We start from the raw sequence: 25,237 nt of genomic DNA on the forward strand, positions 1-25,237 counted from the left end.
TTGTATCTATCGTAACATAATTAATAAACTGCAAAATCATTAAAATAAGTTTAACTGATTCAGTGGAAGTTCAATGTCAGAGACGCCTTGGGCTCCAATTTGGGCAAGGACATAATATTCCTGAGTCTCTTAACTTCTACCATTAACAATAGTTCTCCTCCAAAAGATCTGTTGTGAAGAATGAAGTGTTGGCCAAAAAGCACCTTGTACCCTTCAAGATATTAGATAAGTAGAAATAGATATCAAAAAGCTTCTACTGACATCTTCATGAATATTCCTTGCCTTCCCCCTCTAGACAGGAATTTATACAAACTCATGCATAACTTGGCTGCTGATCAACAAATTTTTGTTCCCATTTCAGCAAACCTCTTCTTCACTATTCATTTTATCTTGTTGATCAGCCTAAGCTGCAGTGGGACATCTACTAATGCATGCTCATCAGAACCATGGTCTGGTAAGTGGCAGAACCAGCCAAAAAGAACCATACAACCTACACAAGGTGAAATGAGGCAGTCAAGCCAACACTCCTTTCCAGTCTTGGCAAAGTGGTGCAGTAGCTCTTGCAAGTCACTGCCTCAACACAGTGGTTCAGAGGCTCAGGGCACAAGATCCAGATTCTAAACATTTGCACCAGCAGATGTATCTTCTGTGCTGACATTCTTAAAGCTATAACATAACATGATAGTCTGTTTGTGCCTCCTGGAATTCATGGTGTAATAAGAGAATTAGTCTGGCATTGGCTAAGGCAGGGGTTCCCAACACAGCAACCATGGACACTATGGCATTCATGGGGACATCCAATGGAGCCCACTGCTCTTGGCTCTGATCAATCTTCTTCCTTTTTCTCCACTCCAGCCTCTAGCCTCACTATTTCTCTCCCTTCCTCTCATTTGCCTTGCTCTTTCTCCTCCACCCTAGCCCCTAGCATCATTTTTTTGTTTTTCTATTTCCCTCTCCCCCACCAGTCCCTAGCCTTGCTCTTTTTCTCTCCCTTCCCATCACTTCTCTTGTTCTACACGCACACATGCACACACATCTTCCAGGGCAGGGCTCTGATGGCAGAGGAGGAGGAAGGAGCACCAGGTGGAGAAAGGAGTGGCAAAGCCTGAGGTCAAGCTACAGAACTTTCCATTTCATTTGGGGATAGGGCAAGTTGTATGTGTGTGTGTGTGGATAAGATGAGAGTAGCAATACTACTCAGACATAATTTCCATTGAGTTCCATGTAAACATGCAGAAGAACATAAGAAGAGCCAAGCTGGATCAGACCATGGGTCCATCTCAGTCCAGCATTTTGTTCACACAGCTCTTGATGGGAAACCCACAAACAGAACTTTAATGCAACAGCAGCATCCCAGCCATGTTCAATAGCAACTGGTGTACCTAGGCTTACTGCCTCTGATAGTGGAAGTAGCACAGGATCGCAACCTTTAACCGTTTGTTTTGTTTTGCTTCTGTAGGGTTAAACATGTGGATTGGCTTTGGGTTCAGACTCTGTTTGTACTCAGTTTCCTGAATGAATTACTTGTCTTTTGACTAGCTGGGCCACCATGGCAGCTATTATGTAACTAGCCAAGTCTTCCATGTGAGCTACTTTTTGGTGGTGCCCACAGTAGTTTCTAAAATCCCCAAATGTGCCCACGCGTCCAAAAGGGTTGAGGACCCATAGATTAAGGAGATTCTATACATACTTCAGTTATATGGAGAATCTTATATGCCTTTACCTCTACTGTTGCCATCCAAATATTCCACTCATCCTTGTGGTATGCATTATCTTTTATGATGTTCTTACTTAGTGTAAGTATCAAAAGTTAGCATTTTCATTATAATATTTCAGGAGATGAGATGCATAACACTTAATTCTATTATAGATATATTCAAGAAAGTACTTCATTCAAGAATCAGAAAAAAGCCCACTTCTAATCCAATGAGTCTTCTCTTTAATTTTAGTAATGGAGATATAATTTAATTTCACTAATGTAGATAAACGGACACTCAGATAAAATTGGTACCAATGTAGGTGTCTTTATAAATACTGTGAACGGCTGCATCTGTTTCCTTTATTCTAAACCTTCTCATGAAAATTTTCCAGCTTATTCAAACTGATATCTCCAATAACAACTAAAATAAAGAAAAACTGCTATATCTCAATAGAAAGATACATTAAAGATACATTCATTGCTTAGTATGCATAGAATGAAACAGGCAATATGCTTCTATACCTTTAAAAACTCCCACACTGCATCATTATTACACAACAGCCATTCTGAAAAAACAGGTATATTGCAAGGTTTATACTGGGAGGTGGGCTAGAAATATTTAGATATAATGAATTAAAAATAATTTAGGGTGTGTTGAAATTACAATTTCCCATGCTTTCAGTGCAGCATTTGTGTGTTAAAGAACTGTATAGAAAAAGTATAGAAAAGTATAGAAAAAGGACAAAAATTGAGCCTTAAAAAGTAGGCCGAAGTAGGCCACAGATCTTTCCCCTGTAGTCTCTGACATCTTTTGTTTGAATGGCAAGGACAGAACATGGGATTGTGGGTTGTTCTACACTTCATACAACAGTAATGTTTACAGGTATTGGGTAAATGATTGACATGCTCCCTTAAGCTGTGTACACATGTTGAGGGACCTCAATTGGGCTACAGCTCACTGTACATGGGAATTTAAGGATACATATCTGTTTTTCATGTTGTGTTTGTTGCAGGAAACATTACTGAAAGACTAGTGGACCTGCAGCAAACAGGTCAGGCAACAGGTGAGAGGCAAATGCGAGTATAGACTTACGCAGGTGGAGGGGTCATGTCCGCACATTAGTCCCCTTTCAAAAGTGTAATACACATGTACTTTCAAACTGCAGTAATGGAATCTCGTGTAGGAATTTAAAATAACCTGAATAATTCCAATGAAGAAACTTGAAATGTTCTAGCACCATACCCACAGTCCCCCCCACTCTCTCTCACACACAGCCCTTCAGCAATTATCAAAAGACCTGTGTTGCCAAAAGAGTTATCAAAAGAGAATTGGCATCACATCCCAGCTGTGACGCGAATTCTAGGGCCTGCACCCATTGTCAAAGGACCACTTGCCATCCTCTATCCTTGTTGCCCAGACCAAAACTTCTGGATACTGCCAAAAATATTATTGTTTTATTATTATTTGCTTGCTAATGTTGCAGTATCCAGCAAAGCCACTTTCTGAAATAACTAGATAATTTCAGATACCCTATTTGTATAAGAATCTGAAATATTTCCAACTAAGGTGGCTAGGTGTCCTCTTTTACAGGGGAGAGTCTGCTATTTGATGTGCTGCCAAAGGACTGCGTTCTATTTGAAGGTATTCTTTATTAGAAGGGCTGTCCTATCCAGTTCCAGCTTAAAGGTAATGAACTGCAAGGATTCTCATTTATAACATGTGTGGACAAGATGTAGCCCATGGGCCGCATGGGCCTCCTATGCTTTTTTTTTTTTTTTGCACACACCCACAAATTGCCAGCATATTTCAGTGGCACACAGCAGTGCTGTGAAAAAGTCACATTTAAAACAAGGTGTGCAGGGTTGGGTGGGGGTGTGGTATCAATGCCCTGAGCCTTCTCTAATAGCCTAAAGGCAGAAACGTCCTTTGACAAAAGAGAATGCAGAACTTTAAAAATGAGAACATGCTTAGCTAGGAAACCAATTAAGGAATTAAAAAAGAATACTTCACTCCCCCCACCCCCACTAACATAGCAATGAAGCTAAATTACAGCAAGGATTTCCACAACAATTAGGAAGATGTTTTTATTAGAAGAGCTGTGAATCCTACACAGAATACAGAGTAGAAGCAAAACAATGCCTACAAATTACCCATTGTTTAACTTAATTGTGTGCAACTGACAACAATAATTGGAAAGAAATAACTAAATGTAGGCAGCTAGCATAGACTTTTATTTCTACATGAAGTATAGTACCTGAAAAAAAAAAACGCTTTCAGTACTGAAATCAGAACATAATCAATTGAAAAACAGATTCAGGTTAAGTAATGCTAGTTTCAGGAACAAAAACACTGATGGTTGTGTTTAAGAATAAATGAAGAATGAAATGGCACCTGTTATATGTACAAGTGACAGGACAAAGCAGATTTTGTACTATATGACAGAAAGAGCTACTTCAGTATGGAAGATGCATTAAAACCACATCTAAGTACGGTCATAAAATGCCAAATCATGCGTGGGAAACTTGTGGCCTTCCAGATGTGCCTACAATTCCAAAGATTCCTCACCACTGGCTATGTTGGCATGGGTTGATGGCCCTATTCCACGCATGCTCACATAAACAATGCTGAGAAATAAGGTCACATGTATCTTTGAAGCTGCATCCATATTTCTACTACCCATTTCTTTGATTCTACCATAAGGCTGAATCTCATTTTTTGTATTTGGTATATGAGATTTATACTTCAGTAAGAGCAAAGAGTTGGTGGATGTAGTAGGACAATCAGGAATTTTAATCATAGATACAATGCATGTCCCACTGAAGTGACATTGTCTGCAATCACTGATTGTGGGTTGATTTTCCAGAAAATTTTCCAGTGCTTTATTTTTGCACAGAAAATTTCCCGTTTTGTAAGTTTATTAGTAAAAGTAATGTATCCAATTGCAAATATATAAGACTGGTCAAGCTTGGTAGTTTCAAAGTTGTAATTAATGTTTTTCAAGTAGTTATCCTTAGCAAGTATGTGAAAGAATACATATATGCCACTGAAATACATATCTCTCAGAGTGAAATGGAACTAATAAATAGTGACAGTGAAACTTAAGGTGCCCTAACAACCTTAGTGGAAGAAAGTTCAACTCTGTTGAAACCGATGAATGGTTTTCAGCATATCACACACATTTCTTTGGGTTGCTGAAATTAGTGTGTCAACTATTTTCAGTCCCTTTCCCTGCCTTAAATTTAAACAATGTAAGGGAAATAAATGCTACTTGAAGTAAATTTTTACTATAATTTTACAATAAAAATTCTACTTAATATACATTTTAAATCAAATTCAGTGTGCTTTAATTTGCCCCTCAAATATTTCAGCTCAAATAGTTGTGGTGTATTGGGCCAACAAATTAACATGGGATACTTTTTTTTTAAAAAATTGTTTACTAAACAGAGGTACAATAAAAATGCTAAATTAGATGTCTCTAGGACAGGGGTGGACAAGTTGTGGCCCTCCAGATGCTTTTGCCTACAGCTCCCATTAGCTCTGGCCAGCATAGCTAATAGTGAGATATGATGGGAGTTGTGGGCCTCCAGAGGTTTCAGCGTACAAGTTGCCCACCCCTGCATTGGAAAATTTTCTAATGCATTTTCCTATGCAAATGACTCTATGCAAACTAACTTCATATGATGAAAAATAGCTCAAATATATTTAAAAAGCATTCAATGATGACATTGCACATGTAAGTCCGCCCATTCCAGGGTACACATAGTGCCTACATCTGGTGGCCATGATGTAGTGATTCATTTCAGGGGCAAGTCCTGGAACAATCAGAAATATTTGCTTCTGGAAGTGACCTTGCCCCCAGAAGTGCTTTATCACAGCCTCGAGCATGTGCACTGAGAGAGATGGATCTGGCCTCACTGGATCCTGCCCGATGCATTTGCAATGCAAGAGCACTGAAGGACAAGATTCTGTGCTATAAACTATGTAATTCATAATGGGATTAGATAAAACAAGTTAAACCTAAGGGATTGGATCCAGATTTAGACATACTTAAAGTAGACCCATTGAAATCAATTAGTTTGTTAGTCATTGATTTCAATAGTTCTTCTCTTAAGGTAGTATCCAACAGTGCCCTTATGCCCTCGCCAATTCCAATCTGCAAGCAGCACCAACCACTTGTTGAATAGAGATTTAATGCTTCTGGGAACAAACCGGAAACAAGTTTCTGGAACAGGGCAGGTTGGAAGAGCTCGCATAAGGGAGCTATGCTGATCTGTTCCAATCCAGAAATTAACATTTCTGCTCATTTGGGGCTTCCTCTGGAAAGTATTAAATCTCTGTTGCACAAGCGGTGGGTCCCGCTTGTGCAACGGAATTGGCAGGACCCACAGCTGGCACAACAGAAACCGTGAGATGCAAGAGAATCCAGGAGCAGAAGCACCCCATTGGATACTGCCATAAGTAAGATTAAGTATGGATCCAACCCAAAAAGATTAGTAGCCAGGTATTAAGATGCTCTTAAGATTACGATTTGGGTGTATGGTGGCCATTCGAAAAACTAGCACAAAATAGATCCCAGATTTTGGTAAGCCTGATTCTGTGTATGTAATGCTACAGATAGAATTCAATTTTAACTGTCTGATAAGGACATTAAATAAAATATTTGGAAGTTAATATGGAAGCAAAACACATATTTTACATATGCAAAACCCCACACATATTTAGGTGGCATCATATTGCCTAGACAATATTTTTAATTAACGTGACATTTGATCCCATGAATGCTTCAAAGACTGCCTCACTGAATTTAGCAATTCTTTTACAGGTACAATGCTTTGCTTTTCTTGAAAGCAAGAAGTACCAAAGCTATTACCTTAGCAGCTGTCACTCCACATGTTTCGGTGTGTCAGCTATCTCAAAAATGCATAATAAGCAACTAAAAATTAGTAGAATGTGCATCTGAAAGGGAGCCAGTAAAGTGATATTAGATGTTGTTACATCTTTTAGCTGCCAAAGAGCCATGCTTGCTTTGAGGTTTCATTAAGCGGTTCTATACTGAAAATGAGCCAAAACAAATTTAAAACAAACAAAAATGAAGAATGGGTAGAGCACCTCCATGATACCTAGTAATTTGAATGAATCATCAAGACTAAACCCCCAAAACTGGTATCTCTAGAATATAATAATAATAATAATATATTTATTTATTTTTTACCCGCCTCTCCCTTTGGATCGAGGCAGGGAACAACATATTGAATATGTAGTGTAATGGCGTTAAGGAAAATATACTATAACTGATGTTCCTTATTAATAAATTAACAGAAACGAATCAAAAGAAAACTAAATGTAAAATGCTACAAATTTAATAACTTAATAAACTGACTTCTACATTAAGAAAAAAATGAGGCCAATACTGATGCTCTGAACTCAATGCCACTTACATTAAGGAAAGCACTTTGAGCTAAGTTATTGACCACAAAACTGGAAATCAGGAAAACACGATCATATGGATTAAGAGTAGCAAATAAATATGCAGATCAGCAGTATGCTATTTAGTTCACTATCACCAAAGCAAAGGACTGCTCAGATTGGTAAATGGCTTGAACAAGATATTGGAAATGTAATGAGCAAAATTCTCATATAATAAAAACTGATACAGTAATAAAAACAGTCAAAACGGCAACAGCAGCAAACATCATAAACAAACAAACACTAAACAAATGAGAAAATGCTTAGAAAATAAGAAAAGTGAGAGCTCAAGTTTGCATCAAAGTCATACTTCCTTCCATAGCAATCTCAAACCCAATCCAAGAAATATGGAGACTGTGGTGAGAGAGAGGTTCTTGGCATATACTTTGATGTCTACTTGGTTATTATTACTTTGCATTGAACAGGACTGAGGCCCAGCATTAATATGAGTCTTCATCACTTGGATTACACAGAATTACAGATTTTCTCCAATTCTGTTGTTAATAATCTGTCTTTACAGGTTAAATGTAATGAATGTTATTGTTGTATGTCACTTTGAGAGGGCTCTTGCACTGAAAAGTAGCCCAGAAATGTTTAAATAAATAAATATAAATAAATATTAAATGCAAATACACCTAAAGCAATGTTCATATTTAGTAAGATCCCTTCCAAAAGGGACATATTTGTTAACCCCATCACATGTTGAATGCCTTTACAAACTCTGGCTCCATGTGGGTCTCACTATATAGCAATTGCAAAATAGGTGTTGCACATTGCAATTCCTGGTTTGGGGACATTTAAAATCAGCTCAAATAAGAGAGTCCTTTGTTGAACGCAAGAGCTACTTGAGCTGTAGAATATCAACAATTGCTCATTCGTTTATAAACAAAGAACAGCTAGTCAACTGGTTCTGAGCAAATCATTCTACACTCTTCAGGAGTCCCTGCACACTATGTAGCCCACTACAAAGCAAACATGTTTTTTATGCAGCCATTTTAATCTTTATTTAGCTACTGTGGCTAATTTGAGCTGATTTTCAAATTTGTTTAAAGTAGACAAGGCTCAAAACATGGAATAGCAAGCCAGTCTCTTGCACAAGTTCTTGGAACATAATCTGCCTGTTTCTCTGGCACAAGCACAATAGATTGGAGGCACACCCAGTACCTGATTTTCCCATGGGCCCTTTAATGAATGTGGCTGTTTTATACTTTATTTGTTTGAGTCTCTTAAACTACAAACCTCAGCTTGTACAATGTAGAATTGCACAATGAAGCAAAATATTGCACAGGACAGAAAGGCAGAATATAAATTATATTTAGTAATTATTGCAATGATGATGATTTTGACAACATGTTTTAGCCTTGGTTAATTTATCACAAGCTAACAACATTTTTCTGGGACAGGCTTTTATATTTAAAAAAAATCAATAAAAACTGCTCTAGTAACAAAGGGCAATGCTACATTTTTCACATGATCCCCAAGCAACATATGAATCAAGTATATACATTCAAAGAATTTAACAGAATAGCACTACCGATGTCTGGATAATAGCTATAGAATAATAGATTATTATATATAGATTAATTAATATAATATTAATAGAAGATAGATAGATAGATAGATAGATAGATAGATAGATAGATAGATAGATTATCTTTCCTTTGTATTAGGGAAAAAACCCAACCCCAATCTAGAATACTTAAATCTTAAATAAATTAATCTTGAAGTAAAATCCAGTGACTTCACCAAGACCAAGGGCATGTTCTTCTACTTTCATACATCAGTCTCTAAGGATATATTTGCATTTATATGCAGTAACACATGGCTCATTACAATTACATCCATTGATACAACCACAGCTACCTGGAAAGAATTCCAATGATGATTGTGATTACAAAATACACTCCTGCAGTAGCAAAGATCAACACAAGTAAACTACAGTTATATTCATGGGCCACATGTTATTCTTTTATATATATATATTGTAGTGAACTGTTGGAGTGTCTGAAATAGATCTTAATTTCAAATAAATGTGTTTAGGATCACAGTATTAGAGCTAGAGCAATATTAGGAGGTTAGCTGGACAGAAGACAGAACGATCTAGACATCAGTTCATGACCTAGAACATATTCATAGTAAAAGTGTGTAATGTCCAATAGAATAATAATAATAATAATAATAATAATAATAATAATAATAATAATAATAATAATAATAATATGCCATCCAAGGATCTCAGAATAGTATCTTATCCTGAGAACCCGGTGTGGCAGTTTATACTGAAGATAAGAGCTGTAGTCCAACAATATGTGGAGTGCCACACATTTCCCACCTTTGCCCTAGAGTCTAGTGCTTCCTTAGGGCTTCAGTGGCGCAGAGGTGAGGTAGGCAGTGGGGTGGGTGGAAACTGTGATTATGGACTGGGGAAAGTGTGCAAGAGGACACGTGGAGGGGGGGAGGGCAAAGGGACCTGGTATAATGATCAGGCCTGTTCCCCTTAGTGTGGGGGAAGGAGATTCAGGTTATCGATTGGAATCTGGTTCTGAACCAGAAGAATGGCAAAGGAGGAGGCAAACTCCGGTGCTCAGGACAGAAGTAAATTTATTACGCTCTACGCGTTTCGGAGGGACTACCTCCTTCTTCAGGAGCTGTTTTATATTCTTTTTGAATTTCCTGGTCTCCAAGAACAATAACATTTCCTTCTTTATCGAGTGCTGTAAAAGCTGTTTTTTGAACTAGAAGAAACAGGACTAGAAATGTACCAGCCTACCCAGGAAGTGGGGGTGGAGATTCTCCCAGGCTCTTCAGCAGCCAGGGATGAATCTTCACCAGACTTTATCAGTGAAAACGCTAAGAACTCAGAGTCTGTGGGAACTCAGCAATCCTCAGGGGGGGAAGGGACTTCAGAATTGACCGATCCCAAAGTTCACCACAGATTCAAACAAGCAGATCTAAAAAAAACCACAAGATGTGATCAGCTCGGCTAGCTTCTCACTAAAGGCTTCTTCAGAGGAATCCTCCCTGAAGTTAAGGGGCTCAGGGGAAAAAACTTCCCTTTTGTTGAAAGTACAATTGTCTAGCTTGGTTAGCCAAGTTTTTGCCTAGAAGAAAGTTCCTATTGTTTATTTATTTATTTATTTATTACATTTTTATACCGCCCAATAGCCGAAGCTCTCTGGGCGGTTTACACTCTCTTCAGGTGTGAAGAGATGTTTATTTGCTGAATAAAATTTTGTGGATTATTTGGCAGACCTCTTTATTGACTTGCAATGTAGCAGAACAGCTTGGACATGACAGCTTGTTCTTTCAACAAAAGAGGAGAGAATCTCTGCCCCCGCTTTCTGGGTAGGCTGGTACATTTCTAGTCCTGTTTCTTCTGGTTCAGAATCTGATTCCGATTGATAGCCTGAAACTCCTTCCCCCAAAGGCCTGATCATGTCACATTGGTGAGCACAACATTTCCAACCTTTCCCCTAGATAAGTCTATCATCTCCCTACATTTCTGCAGGATATGGATCTTGATCATGGGCTATACCCCTGCTCTTAATCTGGACTTAGAAGGTTCCAATACTAGAAAATGAAAATTTAATGCAAGGTATCTATGGTGCAATGCTTTGTTAAACGCAGCTGCATTACTGGGGTTAATTCAGCTATGTAGAACCAGTAGATGTTTATGGTATGAAGAAAGAATGAGTCATCCATATAGTCCATCCCTTATTATGTGTGAATTTCCTCATTACTTTCAAGCAACATTTACTAGGGCACAGACCTCAGAGGGGCGCAGTACTGACCTTTAAGGGTCACAGTTTTATACAAATTAGCTGTTTTAAGAGAAAAAATAAGTTCAAGTTTGGTGCTTTTTATTTTTATTTTTTCTACAAAACATCTGTTCTTAAAAATCGAAGTTGGCAATTTGGGGGGGGGGTTGCAAGTAGCTCACCTTGCCTAGGGTGCAAAGTAGTCTGGCACCGGCCCTATTAGCAGGCAAGTCGCTAATTGCTAGCTTGGGATCTAAGGACTGGACTACTGTGGCAAAGCATGAAAAAAATTAGAAGTCTGCATATGGCAACAATAGTTTTCTGAATATGCAGCAGATGGTAGAAAAATACGTAGAAGATTAGAACCAAATTGGTCAGGTTGTGATGCCAGACATTGGTCAGACTGGGGTGGTGGCTGCATCTACTATCTAGTCCTGGGGCTACAGTTTCAGTTATCCTCTTCCTCATTCAGGTGGCCCTGAATCCCACCAGTTGTTTGCACAAATGAGAATTCTTTGGGAAGATAAAAGAAATACAAATAGCACCCAACAAAAGAAAAATCATTTTAAATTTAATTCAGGACTAGATATCTTATCTTAGTAGCAAAGTATATTTCATGAATTGAAACACCTGAATCAAAAAGGGAAAGATGCCTTGCTAAAGTAACAACATTATCTTTTACAGCTCTTAACATTTTCTGAGTATTTGGGGCTAAGTGTTTAGATCTCCAGGGTCTGGCAGCATAAGGTCAAAAGATCTTGGCGTACAAACACACACACACACTATACCTTTTTAGATACATGACCTCTCTTCATCCTCACATCACACACATTCAATTGCTACTAAACCTAACTCCATCTGATATTATTGGCTGGCAACCCAATTGACTCTGAAAAGGCAATTGAACATTTTATGTATTTGGCCCTCTTTCTTGGGGCGCTAAACAAAATCTGTTTTTTCTTTGCAACTTTATTTCTTTTGTTAAACTGACCATTATTAATGTGAGTGGTACTTCCTACTTGTCAAGCTGTTTCTCAGTGACTGAGTTCTAGAATTAAAAATATATGGATTACTAAAGCCAAGAAATCCAATTGAACTGGTTTGTGGATTCCAGCCAAAGCTATACAGGATCATATTTTAGAAGACACTAATGTTTTTATTATTATTTTTATTATTATTATTATCTAACTATATTCACAAACAAGTACTTAGAATGATTTAGCACAAAGCTTAATTTGACAATGGTTATACAGCAAATGGACTAGTGCAAATATTTAAGACTGAAGCAAAACAAAACAAAAATATTATTAGAAGCATGACAAACGAAGCTATAAAGTGGGACTAGAAACCAAATTGTCTTTATAATTAAAAAGCATTAATCTATCAAATAAAATACAAATATGTTATTTAAAAGCAAGCATTTTTCTATTCCAATATAGTTCCTCTCTTTATACCCATCTTCAAAAGAGTAATGAGTTATAAAAAAAAACGTAATAAGTTATCGTATTTCTGGAGCATGATTGGAGGGTAGAAGTGTTCAGTTAGTTGTTCAGTTAGTTGTTCATCATCAACATGAAACTAGCCCTCACATTGCCCAAAAAACCTTTGGGTACAGATATCTTTGGGGCTCCGAATGATCTAACCGCACTTCGGGTTTCCGTTGGTTTTTGAACCACAATCTAATTGCACCGCGAGTTTGGAGGCCTGTCCGAGTTTCATCGAACCCCCTGATTTTTGGTGCAGAGCGCACACCCCTAGTGTACATATGTGGTCATGGCCTCTGACCCTAGAGTTTTCTGATGAAGGTTCAGATGTCAATGAAGTTTACGCCATTTCAGGCTAGAAGATGTGGTCCTCTCAGGATGAGTCCCTGTTAAGGCAACATTATTCTGTAGCTCAGCCAGCAGGACCTAACGGGAGCTTTCCAAGGTCCTGATTTCTATTTCAGATGTCTTTGCCTTAGTGGACTTGGCTTTGTAAACCTCAAACCCCAGCAGAATAGGATACATGTAGTACTCCTATGTAATCCCACCACAGCAGTGTTCAGTAATACTAATGCTATCTTTACAGGTTATGGCAGCCTGTGTAAAGGCTGCCAATAAACATTAGTTTGTGGCCAGAGGTGTGTAAGCAGCTCACTATATGGATCAGGCTTACAATATGGAGGACATTCAGACCAATGCCAGTGGCTACTAAAAATATATGATACTGGAACAGAGATTCTTCATGCAATGAGGTCAATCCATGTCAGGAGCATACACATATAATGACCATTGTGTAGAACCACTGCTATACAGAAGTGGTTCTGCCACTTTCCATGTGGTTGTTGTAATATATGCAGTCATTCAAATAACTTTGTTAATACCCTTCTTTAAATAAGCTATTTGTGGCCAATTGAAACATTACCACCCCACATGACAACTGTTGCAAGGCATTTCTGCAAGTATAATATCTGAAAGCCTCTTACCAAATACACTATACACCATTCATGTACAGTCTATTCATATTAACAGCACACATCCCTAGCAGCAATAGATGGAAAATTTGACAACTAAGCTACAATTTCTGAACAAAATATAGTTCTCAGAATTAAACATTAAAAAGTAATGGATAATGATTTGTAACAATTTTCATCCTCTATCATAACAGAGATTATGCAGTGTACAACTACCATTAATTTTTGTGTGGGTACACCTACAAAAGAAGTGATCATATTATAAATCCTGTTACATTTCCCTGCAACAAAAGCTTTTCATGCAATATTAAAGCATGCCATAGCTCTACTGGACATATAATTCTGGTTTCTATAGTCAGAAAAGGAGAAAAGCAAAGGGACAGAAAGACAGATCAGATTACTCCCTGCCTCCACCTTTCAAGCCCCACTTCAGCATGACAGTAACTTCTACCAGGTCACTCCATCAATCATTGTGCACATTGCAATTTGGATATGATGAAGAGTTTGATTTTCTACAATGAATATTATTGCAACCTCCAGTATGATGAAGTAAAAGAAAGCATTCACTCATCAAATCAAGCCTAGGATCAGGGTATACGAAACTCTGGGTTTTGTTCTTATCACAGTTAAAAAGCTAGAACTATGACATTATTTTCAAAGATCTTGAAAACAACAACAGAATGAAACATGCCATCCAGAACCATCATAAATTGTATTATTTAGCCTGAATCATATTTCCTACATAAGCTAATTGTAGCTTAAATGGCTAACACCACAATCCTATGCACGTTTACTGAGAAGTAATACAAATCCCATTGTATTTTATGGTTCTTATTCCCTAGTGTGTTTAGGATTGCAGCTTTAGTTCTGTCTGCCTTTCATGACATTTCAGGATCAATAGGGTTAAAGGTCTGTAATCAATGAGCTAGTAGCTGAACTACAAACACCAACGATGCCCAGTATTAACATACCTGCAACAGTACCAGGTTGTCACAGTTTGGTGAGTTGTTCTGCCTATGTCAGCACTCATTCATCAACCCTGGAAGTCGAGGATCAAAAAATAGCACTTTGAATTGAACTCAGAGCCAGTGTCCCATTTATCAATCTTAAAGCTCTAATTTGGACCATCTGTAATCTCCAAACTATTTTCAAAGGCAGCTACATATACAACAGATTGCAACAATCTAAGGTTACCAAAGCATGGGTAATTGCGGCCAGGTTATCTCCATCTCTGGGGAAGGCAATGGCAAACCACCCCGCTACAAAGTCTGCCAAGAAAACGTCAGCGAAAGCAGGCGTCTCTCTAGGAGTCAGTAATGACTCAAGTGCTTGCACGAGAGGTTCCTTTCTTTCCTATCTCTATCTAGGTATGTCCACAGCTGCCATATCAGCCTAAGATGATAAAAGGAGCTTCAGGCTGTAGAGGTCACTTGGTCTTCTAATAACAATGCTGGATCAATGAGCAACCCCAACCTGCACTCCTGATACTTTCAGGAAGAGGTGGGCAACGAATGGCTCTAAGGCCACATACAGCCAAATTTCCAAACCCCTCCAGAAATGATGAATTCAGATAAGAACAATCTGTCCATCTCCCAGCAACTCCCTGGGTGGGGAGGGAGAAAGAGACAGAGAAAGAAAAGAGTCCTACCACTTTTGCTATATGCCACCCACCGTTCACTTGCAAACTCCAACAGATTACTCCTGAGTGAAGGCAACTCTCAACAGATAAAATGCCTTCCCCTCTGCTTTAGGGGAAGTGCAACCCTCTACTGAACAGATAGAGCACCACTCACCTGGATGGATAAACCACCCATGATAGTACCTCTATTTTAATTATGGGCATGTCTACACCATGCCTATATCCTGGGGTAGTCCTTGGATCATCTCTGTGCATCTACACAATGCACAGGGGTCCTGAGGGCAACCTGGGATGAGCAAAGACTTATCCCGGGATATCAGGAACTGCAGAAAATCCAACTTTTCCGCAGTTCCAAGACCATCCTACGGAGCGCAGCCGTGTGGCCACTGCTCCCGGGTCATCCTGTCCTCCCTGCGAGTAGTGGAACACTTGAAATGAGCATGGAGCTGCACAGCGGCAGTCCATGCCCATCGGGGGTGGGGAGCGGGGTCGGGGGTTAATACTATGCACAAACACAGCCACTTGTCTATTCTGACAGCAGTGGTTCTCCAAGGTCTTTGACAGAGATCCTTCTAAATGATCCTTTAAGTGGAGATAACAGGATCTGAACCTAAGACCTTCTGCATCTAAACCATGTGTTCTGCCAAAGAGTTAAGGTTCTTCCCCTTAAGCCCATCACATGACACTAACTCCAGTTGGCTAGAGGTGCAAGCTATCATCTCATGGCTTCTACCAGCCTGGTCTTTACTTTCTTGGGAACCACAGCAAGACCTAAGCTGAACCCATTTGTGTCAGAATGCACATGAGGAAATAGAACACCCTACTTTCAGGAGTTTACCACTTAACTGCAGGGTGTGATGAAAATTTATAGCATATAAAAGGACATTTTACTTGTGGTACATCTCAATGCACCTACAGATCTATAAAAGTTCAAGGTAACTTCCTGACTTACTAACCTTTAAGAGGTCAGCTTCTTTCTTACTTCCTAATGCCAGCCAAGAATTAGAGCCTCTGGACTAAGCCAAAGAAGTAACTCTTGAGCATTGCTTTTATCAGCTAGACTTTCATAACTCTGCTTACCCTCCCAGAAGTCTTATTCATAAATTTCCACAGGCAGCCTTAAAGCACCATTTCAAATCAGATTTATCCTCCGTCATGTCAGGGGACAGACCTATTTATTAGTTACATCTTAGATAATGGTTGCATCACTTTATTATCACTTTCCATGTGCTAACTTGCACTTGATGATCTATCATGGTTAGGTGATCCAACATGTGAAAGACAAGTTTAACTTTCCCATACAACCGAGCATGGGAGAGATGAGATGGGGTGGGGTGGGGTGGGGTAGAGGTCCTGAATTGTCAGAGTTTCTAGGACAACTGGAGGGCATTAGGAGCCTTAGAGACACTACATGGCATCACAGCATCTTTGTAACTGAAATATGCATTTAGTTGACCAACTAAACCCTAATAGTCCAATTGCATGATAGCTTCATTTCCACCTGAGCTTTCACTTAAGCTGTCAGAGTGAAAAATAATGCTATATGGTAAGACAGCTAATACACCATCCTATATCTGGCAAACAGGGAGGTAATATCCAGCCCTACTTCTATCATATGCCACAAAAAGCCCTTATTCTTGCTAATTTTTCAAAAAAGAAAAAGAAAAAAACGGGTACTGGTCTATATATATATAAAAATCTAGTATGCTAGACCTTTCTTATCTATTGATGGCCTAAAAGGAAAACAAAACAATTTTATCCCAAGATTTCCTGCATTGGAGGTGATCTTGGTGTCAGAGAAAGGGTCCAGGTTGTGCCCTTGCACTGCAGCTATAACCCTTACACCAAATTGCATGTGCTGCTGTTTCAGTGCAGCAGGTGAAAGGATCAGGCAACAAGTTGAACCTCCTGTACGATAACCAGCAGAGCAAAAATCCCTAACCCAAACCATATCAAGTGGCACACAATTTTTCACCTGACTGCTCAGACCTTTCATCTAAACCGTACATGCTAGCTATAAATACATCAAGTGGAAGACAGAATAATTTCATGCCTTTTAGAATTACAAAAAGACAAATCAAAATGATAACTGACAAGTAGGTGACAGCATGGGTGGCTCCATCCCTGAGCAGTTTCCATTCTCTCAACAGTGCTTACTTACGACCAAAATCTTCAATGTATACTAATACAAAGAAAGTGTTTAGGTGCTATTAAAACGACATTTGCAATTATAAGAGTAGCTATGAAACATATGCAGATGTAGATCACATTTGTGATGATTATATATTGTACTTTACAAACAAGTATTTAAATACTTTACAAACAAGCATTTAATGAAACTCATATAGAGTAATATAACCCAGCCTTGCAATTTGCCACAAACGTATTTGTCTATGACAATTTGTAATTGCCTACTGGCAAGCAAAATGGCTCCAGCCTGCCAGGATGAAGCCCATAGCAGGTGTTGAACTAGTATCCTGAGGAATGTCAAACAAGTATGTAGCAAAAGCAGGAGACTGTAGAGAAAGTAGCTATCCAGCTGATCTCCTTATACCAATAATCAAGAGCAGGCTCCTGACCCTAATAAAAGTTTCCGAACCAGACTGACTTGCTGGTTCGAGCAACTTGGAGACACTACACTCACTGCTCTTTGGCCTCAGCTATAGCAGGGGGTTTACCCACAATGATCTTGCAATTTTATGATCATGAGATCATCTCACTGTTCTACACACTGATTTTAAAGAAGGAGTGCATGAGCGCTCATGCACAGAAGTTATTTTCTCCGCTTCCCCCCCCCCCCGATGGGCGCAGAGCTCCTGAGGAGCTCTGTGCCCCATGCGTGAGTCCCGGCTCCTCACAAGTAACCATGAGGAACCAGGACAAACCACAACACCCGCCCACAAATTCCACGGTCTTGGGATCAGCCCAAGACCGTGGAAAAAGTGGGCTCAAAGGGCAGGGTGAGATCCCAGGGCAAGGGAGGGATCATCCCTCCCTGATCTCAGGATCCCGGTGCGCCATATGAACACACAGGGACGATCCCGGGGATTGCCCCAGGATAAAGCCTCATCTAGCTATAGCCTTTGTTGGCTACCTTTTTCTCATTCAACCAATCCACACTGAACAATAGCTGGGTCTGAACTCTGACATAACCCTATAAGAAATTCTTATAGAAATGCAAGTATAGACTATTATTTAATTATAACCTGCTTTTCCTCCTAGGAGCCTAAGGCAGCCCACATGATCCTTCCCCCAGTTTATCCTTACAACAACAACCCTGTGAGGTAGGTTAAGCTAAGACCTGGTGATTGGCCCAAGGTCATCCAATGAGCTTCATGAACTGGTTCTTCCAAGTTCTACTCCAATACTCCGTGCTTTAAATTCTCTCTATTTAGACAGATGTTCTACTCTTCGCTGCTGTATTCAATAAATCAGTGCAAAAGCTATTCTATATATCTCCCTGCTCCAATCAGCAGTAATTCGCCAGAATCCCAACCACCAATTTTCTCCTCTCCACTAGCAGCATTCAGTGTGCTTTACTGAGTTTGGTTGCTGGCAGAGAGCCAAAGAGAAGCTGCAAAGATGCCAGTTCTGTCTGTTCTTCTACCATGAGGTTTCTAGCAAATCTGACTTTCCAGCTATCATACGGAAAGCACATCTAATTATTCAAAACGAAAACTTAAATATATAATTTCACTTTAATCCAATTGTTAATATATGACATGGAGCTTGATACATATTTTGCACCCCTGCTCAGCTACATATCTGGCAGATGCCACAACACCTTATCCTAGTTGTTCTGCTGATTCTTAATTCAGTCTCGCCTGAATAATGCATAGATTACCCTATCTAGCAAAGCAGTAGTCAGAATAATAGTAGTAGTAGTTATATTGATTCTGTACTGTTATTAACAGGTCATGTGTCTTTTTCCTTCTTCAAGCATGCTGTGATGGAAAGTCAAATGAGTAGAAATAATTATATATCATTTGCAAAACTTTTTTTTCCTTAAACCCAAATATGCTATGCCTGTTCATTTGTTTTTAAAAAAACCTGGACTCTGTGGTTAAATGCTATTAAAAATGCTCAAAAACTTGCTGAGTTCTGAGAAATAAAAACCACAGACAGCCAAAATGTGGCTGCATGGGAGTCAGATACACTGGACCCACTGACACTGGAAACTTTACTGCAGGGAGAAAATACTGACATTTTAACTGAAAAGAATATGAAATAGATATGGTGGTTATATCTTTTACTGGACCTATTTCGGAGTAAAGATATAGTTCAAAATGAGGAAAAACTATCCATCAAATGTGGAACAAAGTAGAGCTCAAGATCTTGACACAATGAGGAATACAAATACTTCCTATTTAAGAGTACCTTAAAATATAATTCCGAGATTAAAAATATTTAGAAATGGGAAGTAAAGATGTTCAATGACCTTAAGCACTTGAATCTTTACTCAATAGTTAGTATTTTGTTTTTTAGTAAATTATGCAAATCCTTGATCACTGCAGTATAATGTCACCTATAGGAGACATGTTTGTTTAAGCATCGTAAAGGTTCCAATTTTTTTTCTCCCCAAAACATGAGTAGATTCCTCTCTATCCATCCTGTCCCATACTGCTTCATGCCTACTAGCAGCTCTCAAGCACACTGCCACCAAAACAGCTTCCCCCCTCCCACACACACCTCCATTCCTCAATCTCCCATGGCTAGTCTCTTTTCTGGTGTTTACAGTTTATGGTATTCAATGCCTCTTATTTCCAACTCCATCACTAAGATTCCAATGTGAATTATCCCTTTTATTGATAAATGGACATGTAAATAGGCCTCCTGACTATATTATAAACAGGCTATAGATGAGTAGTACAGTATACTAGGCTGTACTCAGGTAAGGACTGCTTATGCTTTCAGTCTGCCAAAGACACTACTCCAATTCTAGTCCTCATGAGAACCAGTCTACATATGCATTGAGGTTCCTTATTAGCACAGAATTTTATAGTTTTAAATAAAGCACTTACTACCCAGTAAACAAGCATCAGTTTGTTTTATGCTTGAATTAGATTAACAAGGACTTGTCTACTTCCTTCACTGTTGAGGAAGAATTTAAATATAGGAATTGTTTATACGTAATTGTATAGACTAAAAAAAAAAACATTCAAACCGTAACAGAATTTTTATTGAGCCTTTACAGTGAGAGTACTCAATGGAATAAGAGAAAATATTTCCTTTGGGTTGCAATCCTAAACACATTTACAAGGGGATACGTTCATTGAACAAAATAGGACTTACTTCCAAGTCAACCTGCATAGAATTGCACTGTGAGGTTGCAATCCTATGTGAAATCAGTAAGACTTTCTTCTGAATGAACAAGCATTGAATTGCTCTGCATATATTTATGTTTGAATTAGATAAAATTAATAAGGACTGTCAACTTCCTTCATCATTGAGGTAGTACGGAAACCTGTCTCTTCATGATACCTAGAAGTTATAGCAAAGAATAGAAGAACTCTATTAGGTCTTGTCTTCCTTTGTATTTGAGAAGCTATCTGTCTCATGTTATCACTCTTAGTCACCATCCAGATAATATAATCATGGAATCTCCACACGTCAGCTATGAGATTGACTCAGCCCTGTGTAAAAGCTACCATCTCTCACATACACTTATCCAGTCCCTGTTAGAAAATGAAGAGAAGGCGAAATTGGGTCTCTGATCTTACAGTGCTTGCTCTATAGGGCTTGGTAACTGAACAGGTGTAATCACACTTGGAACTAGCTGCTCAGCCAAGCACAGCTATTTTTAGAGATTGTTGGTTCTCCAAAATTGATAAGCCCTCTCCTTAGGAATAAAGAATGAAAAGAGAATGTGATTTATTCACCTTTATGCTTGAACTGGATGTAGATTTACTAGGCATTCAGGGTTTAATTGAGACATCTTCCATTGATGTATCAAATATTGCTATCATAGTTTGAGTGAAGCAATCCATTAGAATCTCATCATCAATAGAGAAAAGCGCAAAGCTTTTAGGATACTGAACTTTTGCTCCACTGCCAACCTCAGAAATCCAAGAAGGACATGCATCTAGTCTTCTCTTTCTTCTACCTGTCTTTCCCTTTTGCATGCTAAGTACAATAAAATAAAATAAAAAACATCTGCATACAGGCTCATGTATGGGTGTGGGTGTATTTGAGCCTGAGAGAGAAAATAACTTAGTGAGAAAGAGGTAATCAGTCACTTTCTTCCTAAATTAAAAAGGCTACATACAAATAAACGGTTTTGGGGACTATAAGTGAGAGAAAATCAGGAGATGTGTAAAATGCTGTCATGAGGAAAAGGGGGGGGGGGAAGAGAGGGTTTTTATTTAAACTTACCAGAGGAAACCGAGGAGCCAGACAAACTGGAGTTGCTGGATGTGGCCATCCTCCTTCCTTCGGGTTCTTTAGTGACTAGCCCAGGTGTTCCTGCTGCTGTCCGGCTGCCGTTGCCGCCCCCAACCCATGGCAAAGTGCTGGAGCCGCGTTGAGCAAAGCAGCAGCAGCAGCAACAGCCGCCGCCGCCCGGGCTTTGCTTGCCGCTCAGCCAAATAACGTGCTGCTGCCGGCGCTGGTTTGTTTGCGCCCCTTTCAGCCTTCGCAAGGGGGAGAAGCTGCTCTGGCTGCCCAAAGAAGGGCCCCGCGCCGCGTCCAGTTCCTTTCTCTGCGCCTGAGGAAAAAGAGGCTTCCCGGTGACTAGAGCCGCCCCACCAGCTCCTTCCCTCCTCGCCTTTTCCCCTCCCTTCGACTGAGCGGCTCAGCCTTGACAAACGAGGCAGCGAGCGGCTCCACCTCCGCCGCCGCCGCCTCAGCTCCCCTCACACACACAAAGGAAGCGGAGGAGAGGAGGGCAGGCTGCAGCCCTCGGGGCTACTGAGGGGGCAGAGCGGGGCGAAGGCGCAGAACCCAAGGCGGGAAACGAAGCTGGCGCAGGGAAGCGGCCGGCCGGAGTCTTCCGCCCCTGCGGCCGCGGCTCCCTCCGCTTGCTGGCATCGGCGGGGCTGGCACAGCGAGCGCGGCGCCTTCCATGTGCCAGCGCGGGTCCAGCATTGGAAAGCGAAGGCTGGTCGCGCCGCCTCCTGTGGGGTGGGGAAGGAGAAGGGCGGGGGAGGGGACGCGGGCGCAAGCCTGAGGAGGCGTTTCCCCCGCGGCTGCCCGAGGGCGCACCTCGTGCCTGTTGAACTTTTCGGCCCTGCTGCTGGGGAGCGGGGAATACACCCCACTTGGCTAAGGGGTGCTTTATCCCTTACTTCACGTAGTTCCTGGGCGGCGGCGGCGTCCTCCCTCCCATTCCCACAACGCCCTCGCGCCGACGATACTTTTAAACAAGTAAAACGCCCGCTTCTGACACAAAACGGTCTTTTTTCTATTTTAAAAAACGTTATTTCCCTCAGCCTCCATTGACTGCCGTAAAGCTACGTCACTAGAGACCACCTGACGCAGCCTTTTGTTTGGGAGTTCTTCCTTCACTTACAGGTGTGTGTGAGGTGTGGGTGTCTTATCTCCTTGGAAGACTACAGCGGCTTGGCTAAGTCGTTTTGTTGCCTGAGGCAAAGCGTAAGATGCCACCCCATCCTACACGCACACATATTCCATACACAGAATTTGACTGGATTGCCAGTGGTAATGGAACAACATCCAGTGCTGTATCAGAGCTGCAAAGTAGATTAGAATAGTGGGTAGGCAACACAACTGCGGGCACAAATGTGCCTCCCCCTTCCTGACACCTTGCTTGGCATCCCCCCCTTTTAAAAATAAAATATTAACACATTTTTCTTTCTGTGAAACTGTTGGGTTTTTGTTGTTTTTTCAACTGGGCTCAAAGAAGTTGTGTTGCATGCTGGGACTCAGACCTCACCGCTGCCTTGTACTCAGTATTTTGTTCTTTGCCATGGCAGCCAGCTTGTGGTGGTGCCCAGGTCAGTTTCTCAAATTGCCGAGAAGTTCCCATAGCCCTAAAATGTTGCGTACCCCTTGACTAGAGAGTGCAGAGCAGGCTAACTTAGGGGATTCAGATGGAGTGGTGGAAGGTGGCTGCCACTCTGGCAATTGCTGCCTGAAGCAATCACTTCACTCTGCCTAATGGGAGGGCCGGCCCTGGTCTTCAGGCAGAGTCTTGATAGCCATCTGTTGGAGATGCTCTAATTCTGGATTTCCTGCATTGAATGGGATTGGACTAGATAGTTTACAAGATCAATTCTTTTGTGTTTGGACCAATTCTCTCAGTTCTTCTTTGCAACCATTGTATGTGGTTCTGTCTCCACCCCCCATGCACACATACACAATCCACATCTAAAAATGTGTTCTGTTTGTGTATATCTTGGGGAGGGAAAAAGATGAATTTCCAAGTGTTCTTCCACCCTAGCTAGTGTCGGGAACTTGAATTCCATGTGGGCAGTATATGATAAGGTGCATATACTTAGCACCAGCAATGTGCATGCACTAACTTTACAAGCTGGAGGAACACTCTTGAAAAATACCTTATTTTTTACTGGACACACACAAAGAGCTTTTCTACATGAAGCTGTTATTTCACTGTATCTACTTTCAGTTTCATCGCATAATTGAGACCCAAGCACTACACTCGGAGTGTTTCATTTTCTGCCTTTCCACTACATTATCTCTAGGTGTCACTAGTATAATGGGATAGCACAAATACACAAGTGGAAATTCCATTTGCTTTCACTTTCACAATTAACTGTCACATTTCCCCTGCTCTAAATGGTATGATTAGATACTGAAGCAAAACTGGAGGGTCACAACATAATCCCATAAACAACCATGAGTAGGGAATGATGAGCACACAATAAATGCCTCATGTAAAAAAGCCCAAAGAATGCTTGGAATGATCAAACCCATTCCGAATTGAGCTTTGTGGAGTCTGGCCACCCATAAACGAATAGAAATGCAAGAAAGACTATGAGGGAGGTTATGGAAGATATTATGCATATTCCCATTATATAGATTTTGCCATTTTTGTTCACCCAAACATGGTGTGATCTGGCTGTTAGAGATAAAATGTACTGAATGCAATGTATTGAAGATCATCCCCCAATCAGACCCCAATAGGGTGCTTCCAGGCTAGTGTTTTATTGTGCCATTGCCCTATCTCACGTATAGACCTTTATGGGGAATCCAGACAATGATGTCTTCCACACGTAACCTTCCAGTGCTTTCCTAGCACTTCATCTGTCTTTCTTTTTAGTGTGGAAAATTCATTAAGGAAGAAAAGATGGAATAGTTGCACAATGAACATAAGAAGAGTCATGCTGGATCAGTCCAAGGGTCCATCTAGTCCAGCACTCTGTGGCCAACCAGCTGTCGACTAGGGAACTACTAGGGAAATGTAATATAGAAATGTAATAATTTTTTTTAAAAAAAGCAGGACATGGTGCAACAGCACCCTTCTGATTGGTAGCATTAGGAGCTATCTGTCTGGAGGTACCCTTGCATTAGTGCATAGCGCATCTTTGTTTTGTTTGTACCTAATATTGCAGCATAGCCACCATATTAGGTATTCATTAGAATGTTAGTTTTCATGCTTTGGATACTATTAATGTTTTTTAAAACTAGATTTGCATGTAACCACAGAAAAATATACTAATCTGTGGTAACTAAATATTAGATATTTGGTGTTTTCTTGAGAACATTTGCACAGCAGCTTCCCACAGCTCCTGCTTCAAAGCTATATGGATGTATTTTTCACTACATGGATCTTCACTAAGGTTTCACCTTATTAATTCTGCCTGCCATGCAGCACCTAAAGTCACAGGAGCCCTCCTCTCTAATTGTAATCTGGAAAGCAGGCCAAAATGGGCAGAAAGAATTACATATGAGCATTGTAGACTGGCATGTGCACTACTCCCATAATAAAATCTTTTTATTGAGCTGTTTCAATTCCCAGGGTTCAATCTTGGAGAAATATAAAGTATGATATAAGAGCATTTGCATGTAATAATCTTCTTGCATGTAAAGCTGATGCCCATTAAAGCTAGAACAATAGAATAATTAATTTCAGTACATAGTTTGAGTCAACCACCTCCTCCTGTCAGGCTTTGGAATTTTTATCTGTAAGAAGCTTGTATCAGTTTTTCAGTTAACAGGGTTCATTTGTTGCTCTGTTAACATACATCAGAGCTGCTAATGCATATTGAATACAAACAGAATGCTTTCCTTTTAACTGTAT

General features: G+C 40.1%; 1 protein-coding gene across 1 annotated transcript in view; it reads right to left on the reverse strand.

The window, feature by feature from the left end:
• CHN2 (chimerin 2) overlaps positions 1 to 21,797 on the reverse strand; it is a 169,709-nt gene extending 147,912 nt beyond the window's left edge. Inside the window, exon 1 of the mRNA XM_063128712.1 lies at positions 21,391 to 21,797. Within this exon, the coding sequence (XP_062984782.1) occupies positions 21,391 to 21,439 (49 nt within the window). The 5' untranslated portion in view covers positions 21,440 to 21,797. The remainder of the gene's footprint in view (positions 1 to 21,390) is intronic.
• Between the last annotated feature and the right edge of the window lie 3,440 nt (positions 21,798 to 25,237).

This window comes from Elgaria multicarinata, chromosome 1 (assembly GCF_023053635.1).
Source record: "Elgaria multicarinata webbii isolate HBS135686 ecotype San Diego chromosome 1, rElgMul1.1.pri, whole genome shotgun sequence".
In the NCBI taxonomy this organism is placed as follows: domain Eukaryota; kingdom Metazoa; phylum Chordata; class Lepidosauria; order Squamata; family Anguidae; genus Elgaria; species Elgaria multicarinata.